Source organism: Trichechus manatus, unplaced genomic scaffold (assembly GCF_000243295.1).
Source record: "Trichechus manatus latirostris isolate Lorelei unplaced genomic scaffold, TriManLat1.0 scaffold00004, whole genome shotgun sequence".
NCBI classification, from domain to species: domain Eukaryota; kingdom Metazoa; phylum Chordata; class Mammalia; order Sirenia; family Trichechidae; genus Trichechus; species Trichechus manatus.
In genome coordinates, this window is record NW_004443940.1 from 22,093,948 (window position 1) to 22,108,557 (window position 14,610).

Here is a 14,610-nt window from a genome sequence, read left to right on the forward strand (position 1 = left end):
GAACTTTTAGAATGACAGTGACTTAAGTGCAGGGATGAGTGTTACACCTGTTTAAGGGTAGCACCTGGGCGCATAATATGTGCTCAGTAAATATTTAGTGCTCACTGGAAGTTGAAAGACGATTTTAGGAGGAAAGTTGCACGGAGGCCTTCGAGTTTAATTTGCTAATAGAAATTTTTCTAGAGGTTTAATTGTAAGAATTATTTGGCTCAATTTAATTGAATGAAGGTAAAGAGATATAAATAAGCCTGTTGTCTCAAATCCATACGTTTGAAAGTTCACATTGTCTGCATCCCCATTCTGTGCACTTACTCTTGAGTGATTAACAAAAAGTATTTAAGAAGTGTCTCCAGAATCAGCAGTGTCTGGTGCATGATGTCATTGATTTATTTAAATGAGTGCTGTTCTGGGGAACGGAAAGAAAGAAGGGAGGGAAAAAAACGTACAAAGTACTGAGAATTGGTGTGAAGTGCTGCAGCCAAATGTCTGCAGGACACTGGAAGGCAGTACTTTTGTTTACCACAGTCTGTTGAATTGAACAACTATTTACTGAGTGCTTTTTCTGGCACTGTGGATGCAGGTAGAGGAACAAGACAGGCCTAGTTTCCCCGAAGAGTTGAGCAGATCTGTAACCATCCCGTAAACATTCCTCCTCCCGGTATGACTGGCAGAAGAGTTCCGGGTTTGCTTCCAGGGGGACTGAGGCAATGACTGGAGAAAGACTGAGAATGGGGACTAAAGCTAGTCATGATGAACTTGTGATTTCCGACTTCGAGTGGCATTGTTTGCATCTTCATTTTTGGAGTTGGCAATCCCCCTCCATGGTCAGAGAAGCTTAGTTAATGTATGTGCATAAATATATTTTTGAGTGTTATTGAAATTACAGTTGTACTACATGAGGTATTTGATATAGTATTCTTCCTACACAGGAGCTCTGGTGGCACAGTAGTTAAAGCACTCTGCAGCTAACTGAAAGGTTGGCAGTTTGAACCCACAACCGCTCAGCAGGAGAAAGATGTGGCAGTCTGCTTCCATAAAGATTTACAGCCTTGGAGACCCTATGGGGCAGTTCTACTCTGCCCTTTAGGGCCTCTATGAGTCTGAATCGACTCTACAGCAGTAGGTTGGGTTTATTCTTCCTACTGAGCTCCAGTTTGGGATTAACAGCTCATTGAAAAATATTATTACATAAATAATGTAAGAAGCACTAATGACTAGATACTGCACAATAAAATAGCATTTAAATTAGCTACTGTTTTAGATACCAGCTGATACATTTTTGAAGTGTTTCGATTAAAATAAAACTATCCTCATGAATTGTATATATCAAAGGTGTTACAGTAATGTTTTTATTGTACCATTAAACTAAAATTCATCCTTGTTGAGATGTAAGATAGACCCCCTACTACTTATAAAAACGTATTAAGATGTTGGTTTATTATATAGCATTATAATAATATTAGGTATCTATCTGAAACTATTGAAGTAACAGTGCACTTACCTTTTTTTTTTTTTTAAAAAACAGCAACAGTATCAAAGTGCTCTATTTTGGGCAGATAAAGTAGCTTCGCTCTCTCATGGTAAGTGACAAATGCTGGGTTTTGTTTTGTTTTGTTGTTTTTTTCCCCCGATTTCCCTAATCTTTAAAAGTCGTTCTATTCCGCCCCGCACTCTGACCGTTGATGTGATTTCTCCAGAGGAGCCTCAGGACATTTATTGGCTGGCTCAGTGTCTTTACCTGACAGCGCAGTATCACAGAGCCGCTCATGCGCTTCGGTCGCGAAAACTAGACAAAGTAAGTAACTATGAGCTTCAAAGGTTTTTAATGCTTTGAAAAAAATGACATTAGATTAGCCCTACCGGTATGTTCTTTTATGTCAAGATTATTTAAAAGGCTATTCATTTTTACATATTGAATGTGAAAAGAAAATTTTCTTATTCCTAATCTTGCTCACCTTGCTTTGTCCTCTCCCACCTCTAGTTGTTAAATTCTAAAAATTCTGTTTTCCTAAGTAGCTCTGAGTCATGGATAGCCCTTTCCATTCACATGCATGTCACTGCATATCAGGCCTTCAGTTTCTCTACTCTGTTGTTTGTCTCTGTTCTCCAGCTCAGTCTTTCCCCCTTCTCACCTTCCCTGTCTCCGGTTCATCTTCCAAATTATCACAAGGATGATCCTCCTAAAAGACGGGCCTGATTGGATCACTCACAACATTGTTCGTTGATTTCCCATTACCTACAGGAGAAAGTCAAAATGCGTTAATAGACACACAAGGTCCTTTATGGAGCCCTGGTGGCACAGTGGTTAAGAGCTCAGCTGCTAACCGAAAGGTCGGCGGTTCAAATCCACCAGATGCTTCTTGGAAACCCTATGGGGCAGTTCTGCTCTGTCCTATAGGGTCACTGTGAGTCAGAATTGACTCAACAGCAAGGGTTTTTTTTTTTTTGCGTAAGGTCTTCTATGATTTCCCTCTGTCCTGGACATACATAGCACGTACTTCAGCCTTGCTGAGCCCCACAGTTCCTTACACACGTGACAGTTTCTCATACTCAGTGCCTGAGATGCTTCCCATCCCTGGAATGCACTGCCTGACAAACTTCTCCTTTTCCGAGGCTCAGCCAGAATATGACCGTGTAGCCTTTCCTGACTTCTCCTCGCTTATGTCATCCCTGCACGTTTCCTTCTTCACTTTGCTGGCACTTTTTATGTTCTTCTTTCACAGTGCTTACCCCATCGCAATGCGTTTATGTCTCCCCTACTGTAACCTCCTTGAGGCCAGGTCCTTACTCCTTTTTGACTCCTCAGTGCCCATTAAACAGTAGGTTCCTGGTGGATATGAGTTATAGAGACAGGATTTTTTTTACTGCAAGACTCAAAGGAGAAATTATGAAAATAATTCTCTTCATTTCATGCTTATAGTATTTTAAAGTGAAGATGCATATTATCTTGACCACTTTTTAAGAATTACTTATTTTCGGTGAAAGTATGCATAGCAAAACATAGACCAATTCAACAATTTCTACATTTACAACTTGGTGGCATTGATTACATTCTTCAAGTTGTGTAACCATTCTTGCTATCCTTGTCCAAATTATTCCACCACCATAAGCTCAACCGCTCGCTAAGCTTCTCATCTGACCTTTCCAGTTGCTGTCGTCAGTTTGATCACATACAGATAATTCTTTAAAAGAGCACAATGCTCAAGGCAGACCTTCTTTTCTAATAAAGCTAAACTATTGTTTGGTTTAAAGATGACTTCAAGGGATCATTTTGGTGGAGCACTTTTTTAATAGATTATTTTTTTTCCTAGTTATATGAAGCATGCCGATACCTTGCAGCTCGATGTCATGTAAGTATACACTCCATTTCATGTGTATCTGTGAAAGTTTAATTCTATGCATCCCTCATGTATTTGTGAGAAATTTTGTAATGGAGCTAGGCAAGTTAATAAAATATCTCATGAGGAAATGTTCTTTTCTTTAGGATTACTTGCTATAAAATATTGATCTTCCATTTACTAAAAGCTGACATGCATGGAAAAGTTCTGCTTTAAACATTTTTAATTTAAGTAAAGACTGGGTCTAATATTTATTACTCATTTAAAATCTGGAGCTATATGTGTATATTTCATGTTGGAAGTCATGGGTGATGAACAGTATTTCTATTTTTCTGCATAGTATGCTGCAAAAGAGCACCAGCAGGCTCTTGATATCCTGGATATGGAGGAACCAATCAACAAAAGATTATTTGAAAAATACTTGAAGGATGAAAGTGGCTTGAAAGACTCTTCCAGTGACTGGGAAATGTCACAGTCTTCAGTAAGTAATTATGATCTAAAATACCAATCCTTAGAATCAGAAAGAATGTTAGCATGCTTTAGTAACATCAGAAAGAACTGCCTACGTTACATAGCAAAAGCAAATGACCTTTTTTTAGTTGAGTATAACCATATTAAAACAGTATGGTTGCCAGTTTATTTAATTTGACCACCAAAAAGCAAAAGATTACAAGATACCTCTGAGCTATTATTTGAAGCTGCAGTTATATCCTCAGACTGCCTGAATCTAAAATAGGTTGACTTAGGATCTTCCATCTTATATTCCACACCTTAGTGAAACTACTCCCAACAGGTGGAAAAATTTTTCCTTCTCACTGTGTTTCAACAGTGCTTGGACCTTCCCCCTTAAATCTTCTTGATTAGTTTAAATTGTCTCTTTCTTCCCAGGGAATGGTTTGGTGTTATTATTTACCATGTAGTACATTGTTTGTTATTTTACTTTGTGTAGTTCAGTTTGTATACATATTTTTGTGAAATTGTAAATTTCTTGAGTGCAGAGATTGTATAATGTAACAGGAAATGACATGCATAGTCATATCACTAATCTTACTGTTATTCTTTTTTTTTATTGTTGTAGTTTAAGTGAAAATTTACAATTTAAGTTAGTCTCTCATACAAAAATTTATACATACGCTGTTATGTGACCCTAATTGCTCTCCTTATACTGTGACAGCACACTCCTCCTTTCCACCCGATTCCCCATGTCCATTTGACCAGCTCCTAACCCTCTCTGCATTCCCATCTCACTTCCAGACAGAAGCTGCCCATTTAGTCTCTTGTATCTAGTTGAGCTAAGAAGCACACTCTTCACAAGTATCATTTTATGTCCCACAGTCCAGTCCAGTCTTTGTCCAAAGAGTTGGCCTCGGGAGTTGTTTTAGTTCTGGGTTGACAGAGAGTCCGGGGGCCATGCTTTCCGGGATTCCTCTATCGACTGTTACTCTGTTTAAGCAGCTGTATTGAAATATAATTCACACACCATGCAATTTATTCATTTAAAGTATGTAGTTCAGTGACTTTTGGTGTATTACCAGAGTTATGCAGTCATTGCCACTGTCAATTTTAGAACGTTTTTGTCTCCTGGCTGTTCCTGCCCCCCCCTCCCCCCATTCTCCCATCATCCCAGTTATTCTTTAGAACATACTTATGAGGGAACTTGCTTGCTCTGCTTTTCACCTCAAAAAGGTAGGAATTCTACACTTCCTTAGGTTTTGTTTTTCTTTTTCTTTCTTCTTTTGACTTCTCATCCACGAATTCAAGTGCTGAGAAACATGAATTTTTCTACTGGGAAATGCAGTTGTGAGACAGCTTAATTGCTGTGTTTTTCACTTTAATAAGGAATACGTCCTTATTACATTTGGACTGTTCACTGCTAAGAAGTACGTGATTTATTTGTAATACTTTATTTATTTATTTTTTTTTTTGCAACTCAGAGATCTAATATTCTCTCCTAATGTCCTCCATTATTTTGTAAATTTTGATTTTTATGATGAATTTCCCTAATCCCCTTAATCATCTGTTGCCCAGCTCTGGATCATCTCTAAACTCAACTATTTGTTTGTTGAGGTTTAGAGTCTTGAACTTGTCAGATTTCCGTGTCCTACTGTTAATAGTGGTAGCAAGATAGCTACCTTACTGTATGCTGGAGCCCTGGTGGCACAGTGGTTAAGTGCTCGACTGCTAACTGAAAAGTCGGTGGGTCGCACCCACCAGCTGTTCCATGGGAGAAAGATGTAGCAGTCTGCTTCCATAAAGATTTCAGCCTTGGAAACCCTATGGGACAGTTCTATTCTGTCATATAGGGTCACTATGAGTCAGAATTGACTCGACAGCAACAGATTTGATTTTGGTTTGGTTTTACTATGTGCTAACCCTATACAGATGTTATCATATTTAATCCTCACAGGAGCCCTGTAAGTTAGATAGTATTTTCTCCTTTTTATAGATGAGGAAAATGAAGCCAAGAGGAGTTAAATAACTTGTCCAAGATCGCTAGTAAATGACAGTCAGGATTTGAACTCAGGTTTGTCCGATTCCAGAAAGCCATGCTCCATTGCCTCCAGTTTTCTGATATGTACACTGAGACCCTTTCATTGGGATCTGTCTGTCAAACTGTCTCTCTCAAAGTTTGAGTTAATATATAGCCTCTGTTTGCTGTCTCTAAATCATTACCCTGTTTGGAATAAGACAAATAATCAACCTAGTAGCCATAGTGTGTCTATAGGCTATAAAGATTTGTTGGAATAAAGGAATCAGAGCCCAGAGAAGATAAATTAGAGAAGTGTTCTGTTTTGCTTTCATGCTTTTATTAATTATACTGTACTTTGGCAGTTGGCTTGAACCAGATCCTTTTAGATGTGGAAAAAAAAAAAAACTTTTCAGTATTTGTATAATTTATAATTTTTAATCAAAAATTAAGTTTAAAAGTATTGACTTAGTATATAACTTGTCTCTTTCCAACAGATAAAGAGTTCTATTTGTCTTTTAAGAGGGAAAATCTATGATGCTCTAGATAACCGAACCCTAGCTACCTACAGCTACAAAGAAGCTTTGAAGCTTGATGTGTACTGTTTTGAAGCATTTGATCTTTTAACGTCACACCACATGTTGACAGCACAAGAAGGTTTGGAAACTAAGGTGTTCTTATGTTTAGCACGATCAATAGTGTTTGGATTGTTCTTTCTCTGAAATCTGTAGAATCAAGGGCAGGCTATACACAGGTTTAAATAGACCTATTAACTTTCTTAATGCTTTCAAACATGAAGCATATTGCAAAATGCAGTATTGTACACTGCCTCTTATTACCAAAATCCTTAGGGACTGCAAAGTGATCAGATCACCTTTTTGAGAAGTGATTTAAGGTAGTATAAGTGAAGATTTCAGTGTCAAGATTTCAGTGATTCTCAACCTGGCTGCACTTTAGAATCCTTGAGGAGCCTTAAAAACATATCAGTGTCTAGGCCCCAACTCCAGACCCACTGAATCAGAATTTCTGGAGGTGGGGCCCTGGCATCAGTAGGGTTTAAAGGTCCCCAGATAATCCTGATGTACAGCGAGGGTTGAGAACCACTCATCTAGTATGTTTGCAGTGATTTGGAGGGGGGTAAATGAGAAAAACAAACAGAAAATGTGGTTGTTGTATTAACGGGATTTGAGCATATCTTTACCTAGTGCAGTGGTTCTCAATCCAGGGTGATTTGTCCCCAAGAGGACATTTGACAATGACTGGAGATAAATTTGGTTGTCACAACTCGAGGGCAGGAGAGTGGTAGGTTGCTGTTGGCATCTGCGGGCGGAGGCCGGAGATGCTTCTAAACATCCTATAATGCAGAGCGAGAGGACATACCCCTAAAATAAAGAATTATCTGGCCCAGAATGTCAGTAGTGCTGAGATTAAGAAACTGTGGCCTAGTTCTCCATTCTGGGGAGGATTAGAGTCACCTAGAAGCTGCTTGGGCCACAGCCCTAGAAAAGCTGCCTCGGCCCTCTGGGTGATTCTCATCACCCCCATGTACGAACCACTCTCCTAGTTTTCTCTAGTACATTTTGATCTTGTTATTTTCTCTTTCGAGTATGATTTGCTTAGACCACAAATTATAGAAGAATGTTTTTAATTGCTGAAGTTTTTTTTCTCCCATACATATTGTGAGGACATTCTCTCTCTCCTTTTTTATTTTCACTTTTAAGAAAAAGAGCTTCTTGAATCACTACCTCTTAGCAAGCTATGTACTGAAGAACAGGAATTGCTACGTTTTCTGTTTGAGAACAAATTAAAAAAGGTAAGTGGAAACAGAAGTTAATGCTTTATTTATTTTATTTATTCTATTAAATTTGACCTCCATTTTATTTTTACTAGTTTATCAAGTAAGGTGTTCTCCCATTGCTAATCTTAAATTGTTTAGAAGTAGGAGTTAGTAATAATATGATAGGAAGGCTTACTTTGTCCAGAAATGTTAAAATTAATTTTTTATTAATTTAGCACGTGGAAGAATATTACAGGTAGATTATATGAAATAGGTGATGTGATTCGAAAACAGCTCCCAAAAACATTTGCCTTCCTCACAAGGACTCCTTGTACTAAAAGATTGAATTATCAAGTAAATGGAGCGATGTTGCGTTAAAGGAGGATTTCCTTTTATACTTCCTGAAATTCGACCTATTGAGAGTACTGATGAAACTCAAGGTTAAAAAGTTTTCAGAGGCTCACACATGTCCTTGTGTAAATCCTTTAAACACCAGAACCAAGCACAGATTGACGCTGCCTTTTGATTTGTCATTGCTCCTTTAGTTTACATTTGAATTTCTCTGTTTCAGTATAATAAGCCTAGTGAAACCGTCATTCCTGAATCTGTAGATGGCTTGCAAGATAATCTGGATGTGGTAGTATCTTTAGCTGAAAGACATTATTATAACTGTGATTTTAAAATGTGCTACAAGCTTACTTCTGTGTAAGTATATACAAACATTTTTGTGTAAGAACATAAAGAGTTTAGTACATCTTACCTATGAAATACACTGACGTGCTCTTTGAATATTCTCCTATGAGTTGATTATAATTTAAGTTGCCTTTACTGTTTGCAGAGTGCTCGACAGTGTGGTGTCTTCAAAGAGCAATTTTATAGGTCCATGCGTATTTGTAGGTTATTACATTAACTTGGGAAGGATATACAAGTCCTTCTTCCCACTCTTTGAGAATTTGCAGATTTGAAAATACCATTTTATCATATAGTTTTATAAATAAATACTTTATTAAACTACAGACTGATAAAATCCAGTAGTTACTGGGTACCCAGTCTGGCACATTCAGTAGCTAAATGATCTCCTGCACAGACCAGTGCATATCATTCAAACTCATCCTTTAGCAAAATTACATCTACTATTTTATGTGGCTCTTTGGCGTTGCTTAAAATCCTTGAAGTTAGAAACGTTTTAATTAGCAAATACTTCTGATCTATTTAATATTTCATAATGTTTTTTGATCCTTTTAAATAATTGGACTGCTTATTACATGTATTATAATTCTGTTGATTTAAAGAAAATGTATGTGATAATGCACCACTTATTATTCCTTGTATACAAAACAGAATTTTCCCTTTCGTTTATAACCTAATCCTTGCCTTAGTTGAACTAATCTGAAAATAATTGAGTTAAGAAAGTAAGAAGTATTATAACCCATAGTGTTATACATAATGCTGTAATGATTATTTAAACATAGCAGATTTTTCTGAGTGCAGTATTGTATGTTCTGCGGGTAGTAATGCATTGCTTTAACTTTCAGAGTCATGGAAAAAGATCCTTTCCATGCCAATTGTTTACCTGTACATATAGGGACACTTGTGGAACTGAATAAAGCAAATGGTAAGAATTTGTTTTTAAATTCAAATAATAATTTTTAGACATAAGAAAGTTCCAGTAACTCTCAAAATTTTGGCTCGCAAATCCTGGGTAATTGAAATTCCATAATGGAGTTCTAAAATAAAAGTAACAAATGGGAGAAGAAGTACTTAACAAAATGACAACTATCTATTCTGTTATTCCAACAGAATGCTTTATTTCTTTATCCTTGCTTCCTGCTTCCTTTTCCCAAAAATAATTTGTGGTTCAAGGTATGTTAGCTTTGAAGTAGAGTGTTGGGTGTTACCTTTGCCTTTTGCCTTTTTTTTGGTAAGTTCTGTAAGAAGAATGATATGACAGGAGTCAGTAACTCTTTAGAAATTGGAAGGGGGCCGGTTTTTTGCTCGTGTTTTCCGTATTTTCACATTTCAGAAACATTTAGTTGTGTTTGGGCTGTATTCACTCTTAAATCTTTGTGAATTGTGTAAGAGTTTACTCAGTTTGAACTCCAATTTCCTCTGCTCAAAATGTGGTCCGTGGACCAGCAGCATCACCATCTCCTGGATGCTTGTTGGAAATGCAGAATCTCCAGCGGCTCCAGCTCTACTGAATTTGTATCTGCATTTTAGCATAACATCTTTAGGTGATGCTAATGTTCGAAAAGAACTATTCTAAACTTAGGGTGTTGTACTGAGTAATAATGGAAGCTTAACTTCCAGTACACTTGCCTATAAGAACTGTGATCGTGAGATGCTAGGATTTACACATTTCTCAAGAGGAAATAATTTTGTTACTTTGATGAACATGTAGATTTGATCAGCCAAACTGGTTGTGGGTGGTTAAGATGGTCCATATTAGGCCCATGGAATAAGAAACGTAAGTTTCTAAGATTGGTGTGGAGCTTTGGAATAAGCTCTTAAGCATCGTAAAGTGCTTTGTTAAGGGGTGTCTGTTCTCACATTGCACACTATTTGCCATTCATTCAGGTTTTCAGGCTCTCAACAAGTACTCAGTACTTAGCGTCCAGCAACTGATAAGATGTTTGAAACTAAACAGCCATGGTATCTGCCCAGTAGAACTTCTGTAGTCCATTAATTAAATGGCTTTGTATCTAGAAGGAAGAAAAATATGAAATCATTGCTATGAGAACAGAATTTGCTGTAATTGTAAAGAGTTGTAACTAGGGAAAAGTAGTATATTAAAATGCATTTGACATGAATAATTTTTGTTTTTTTCTTTTCTTTCTCCCTAAATATAGAACTTTTCTATCTTTCTCATAAACTGGTGGATTTATATCCTAGTAATCCTGTAAGTAGCATGAATCTTTTTTTGTTTTTAACCTGAATTTAAGAAAACATTTAACTAGTGGTTAGACCAACCCAAACCCATTGCCATCAAGTTGATTCCAACTCATAACGACACTATAGGACAGAGTAGAACTGCCCCATAGGGTTTCCAAGGCTATATTTTTACAAAAGCAGACTGCCACGTCTTTCTCACACAGAGTGGCTGGTGGGTTCAAACCACTGACCTTTTGGTTGGCAGATGAGTGCTTTAACCACTGCGCCACCAGGGCTTCAGTAGTCAGTAGCTTATATTCAAGTTCAAGGAAGAATATTTTATTTTAAAGTGTTGGAACAGATTCTCCTAGTGTTTAGGATACTTAGAAAGCATCACTAATCTTTTCTCAAACAAAAAAAAAGTACATGAAAGTACTTTTTTAGTACACTGAAGTGGTAACCTAAAACAAAATCCTTATTATTTTCTGATTATAGAAATTATACATGCTTTTTATTTTAAAATACTTAGCATACAGAAATGTGTGATACTGGAAGTGAAAGTCTCACTCCCATTTCTCATAAATAATGCTAATTATTTGGTAGCTTTCTCTCATTGCATATATAAAATTACTTAATGAATTGTGCACTGATTGAAATCAGTGTGTCTTCCACACTGCCGTGTTCAGAACTGAGAACTAGAAATTGAAAATGTAACCAGGGACTGAGTCCTTAGAAGAGAGGGACCAGGGTCTAGGTCTTAGACAAGACAGTAATTTGCACCCTAGACCACTATGAAAATCATTTATAAGGGAATGAAACCAGTACAGAAGTTAGCTGAACAAAAAGCAGAATCCAGAGGCAGAGGGAAAAGGTAGAACAAAGATCGACAAATAGTGTTAGGTGGAAGGCCAGGACTCACAGAGTGATTTTTCAGTTATGAAGTCCTCAGATACTTTTCATGTATCAAATGCTAACAGTACATGATTGAGGGCACCTTGAGAGAAAGCTGAGGAATATCCGTCCTTTTCTCATGGAGGATCCTTAGTGGACAGCCTGTCTCAGAAAAATTTCTAACTTGAGCTAAAACACATGATGTAGAACATTTAATCCACAGTCTGGCCTGATTTGTTGGAGAATTCCAATTCAAGATTAGGCATCTTTGGTCATAGCATATTTTGAACTTTTTAGGTGTCTTGGTTTGCAGTGGGATGTTACTATCTCATGGTTGGCCACAAAAATGAACACGCCAGAAGATATCTCAGGTATGAATTTATTTCCTTCCTCCCCCCTAGTGAACCTGTAGGAAAGAATTTCTTGTTCATCTGCTTTAATGCAGTAATTAGTAAGTACTTATAGAGCACAAAGAAGGCCCTCGTTAAGTGTTTTCTGCTGTTGCTGTTACCAGCATTTATCAATTAGGTTACAAATAGATCTTGCTGTACTAAGTAAATGTTTGTAAGTTCTGTATAGAGTGCTGATGGATTCAGCTGCAGTACTTACAAAGTTATAAACATTTCTCCTAAAAAGTTCTAAAATTTTGCTTGTACTATTAAACTTTTTAGTTCAAATGCATTAACAAAAATGTTACATTTGTGTTTAATATGTTGTCAGCTCCTTTATTTAATTATAATGTCCTGGAGGCCTCTGCTTACCTAAAATGAACTCAACCAATTAAGGATAAATAACTTGAATAAACTCTTTGTTCTAGCAAAGCAACAACACTTGAGAGGACGTATGGGCCTGCCTGGATAGCATATGGGCATTCATTTGCAGTTGAGAGTGAGCATGACCAAGCAATGGCTGCGTACTTCACAGCTGCACAGCTGATGAAAGGGTACGTCAGAAACAAATTGATGAAACTCTGTGAAAGCATTGTTTTACTAACAAAATGAAATTTCGATTATTACTGTCACTGCCATTTGGTTGATAAACTAAACAAATTAAAGACATCTCACTAGCGTCTTGTCTATTAGCTTGTGATTATAAAATAACTATAGAAAAGGGGCGAGGGACTTATATAATCAGTTTGCCTTCCAGTTTATCTCAACCAGAGCATGAAGGAACTAGGAAATTAGGCCAAGGGAAGAGAGGACTACGGAAACCCTTCAGGTCAGCCTCATCCAGCACAACATCTGGGATTTTTCAGGGATAGTTTCTGTTCACTGCTTTTTTTTCTATGTATGCATTGCATTTTCCTGTTTGTGTGTCTCTTTTTTTTTTTTTTTAGTTGAAAACTGGATGTTTTAGAAATAAACGTGGCCACTTGGGAAATCAGATTTTCCCTGCTTTTTAGGGTGTATTGTTGCTACTATTTGTTTGTTGAGTGACTTTCCTAACTAATTCTGGAAAGTCTTTATCCTTTGTCATGTGCAGCACTGAAGTTTTCAGCTCAGTTAACTTAGTGGTCACCTCAGTTATGTTCGTGATTTCCTTGTTGTTGTTAGGTGCCGTTGAGTTGGTTCCGACTCATAGTGACCCCATGCACAGCAGAACAAAACACAACCTGGTCTTGCATCCTTTTCACAGTCATTTCTATTTTTGAGCCCATTGTTGCAGCCACTGTGTCAGTCCATCTCATTGAGGGTCTTCCTCTTTTTTGTGGACCCTCTACTTTACCAAGCGTGATGTTCTTCTCCAGGAACTAGTCCCTCCTGATAACATGTCCAAAGTATGTGAGACGAAGTCTAGTCATCCTCGCGTCTAATGAGCGTTCTGGCTGTACTTCTTCCAAGACAGATTTGTTGGTTCTTCTGGCAGTCCGTGGAATATTCAATATTCTTCGCCTACGACATAATTCAAAGGCATCAGTTCATCTTTGGTCTTCCTTATTCATTGTTCAGCTTTCACATGCGTACGAGGTTATTGAAAACACCATGGCTTAGGACAGGCGCACCTTAATCCTTAAAGTGACGTCTTTGTTTTTAACACTTTAAAGAGATCTTTTGCAGCAGATTTGCCCAATGCAGTATGTCGTTTGATTTCTTCACTCCTGCTTCCGTGGTCGTTGACTGTGGATCCAAGTAAAATGAAATCCTTTACAACCTCAATCTTGTCTGCATTTTTCATGATGTTGTTTACTGGTCCAGTTGTAAGGGTTTTTGTTTTCTTTATATTGAGGTGTAATTCATACTGAAGGCTATAGTCTTTGATCTTCATCTGTAAGTGCTTCAAGTCCTCTTTGCTTTCAGCAAGCAGGTTGTTAATGGGTCTTCCTCCAATCCTGATGCCAAGTTCTTCATATAGTCCAGCTTCTTGGATTTTTTGCTCAGCATACAGATTGAATAAGTATAGTGAAAGGATACAACCTTGATGCTCACCTTTCCTGATTTTATACGACGCAGTATCCCCTTGTTCTGTTTGAACAACTGCCTCTTGGTCTATGTACAGGTTCCCCATAATCACAATTAAATGTTCTGGAATTCCCTTTCTTCACAATATTATCCATAATATGTACAATCCACACAGTCAAATGCCTTAGCATAGTCAATAAAACACAGGTAAACATCTTTCTGGTATTCTCTGCTTTCAGTGAAGATCCATCAGAAATCAACAGTGACATCCCTTGTTCCATGTCCTCTTCTGAAACTGGCTTGAATTTCTGGCAGTCCCCTATTGATGTACTGCTCCAACTGCCTTTGAATGATCTTCAGCAAAATTTTACTGTGTGTGACATTAATGACATTGTTCGATAATTTCCACATTCTGTTGGATCACCTTTCTTTGGAATGGGCACAAATATGGAGCACTTCCAGTCAGTTGGTAACTGTCTTCCTAATTTCTTGGCATAGACGAGTGAGCACTTTCTGCACTGCATCCGTTTGTTGAAACATCTCAGTTGGTTTTCCGTCAATTCCTGGAGGCTTGTTTTTCGCCAGCGCCTTCATTGCAACTTGACCTTCTTCCTTCAGTTCCATCAGTTCTTGATCATGTACTACTTCCTTAAATGGTTGAATGTCTACCAATTCTTTTTGGTACAGTGACTCTGTGTATTCATTCCATCTTCTTTTGATGCTTCCTGTGTCATTTAATATTTTCCCTGTAGACTCCTTCACCGTTGCAACCCGAGGCTTGAATTTTTTCTTCAGTTCTTTCAGCTTGAGAAATGCCGAGAGTGATCTTCCTTTCCAGTTTTCTAACTCTAGGACTTTGCGAGTTTC

The 14,610-nt window shown here is 37.6% G+C and overlaps 1 protein-coding gene across 4 annotated transcripts in view; it reads left to right on the forward strand.

Annotated features, from left to right (window-relative positions):
- The first annotated feature begins 6 nt into the window (after window positions 1–6).
- Window positions 7–14,610, forward strand: part of CDC16 (cell division cycle 16) — a 38,485-nt gene continuing 23,881 nt past the window's right edge. The window contains exons 1-11 of one of the 4 annotated variants that reach the window (XM_004369287.2): window positions 7–1,580; window positions 1,698–1,795; window positions 3,312–3,350; window positions 3,679–3,819; window positions 6,303–6,462; window positions 7,527–7,618; window positions 8,154–8,287; window positions 9,118–9,197; window positions 10,432–10,481; window positions 11,642–11,715; window positions 12,162–12,287. In XM_004369287.2, the coding sequence (XP_004369344.1) occupies window positions 3,721–3,819; window positions 6,303–6,462; window positions 7,527–7,618; window positions 8,154–8,287; window positions 9,118–9,197; window positions 10,432–10,481; window positions 11,642–11,715; window positions 12,162–12,287 (815 nt within the window). In that variant the 5' untranslated portion in view covers window positions 7–1,580; window positions 1,698–1,795; window positions 3,312–3,350; window positions 3,679–3,720. Of the gene's footprint in view, window positions 1,581–1,614; window positions 1,796–3,311; window positions 3,351–3,678; window positions 3,820–5,835; window positions 5,863–6,302; window positions 6,463–7,526; window positions 7,619–8,153; window positions 8,288–9,117; window positions 9,198–10,431; window positions 10,482–11,641; window positions 11,716–12,161; window positions 12,288–14,610 lie in introns of those variants that run through there. The other 3 variants (XM_023733593.1, XM_023733591.1, XM_023733597.1) reach the window with 3 other exon arrangements.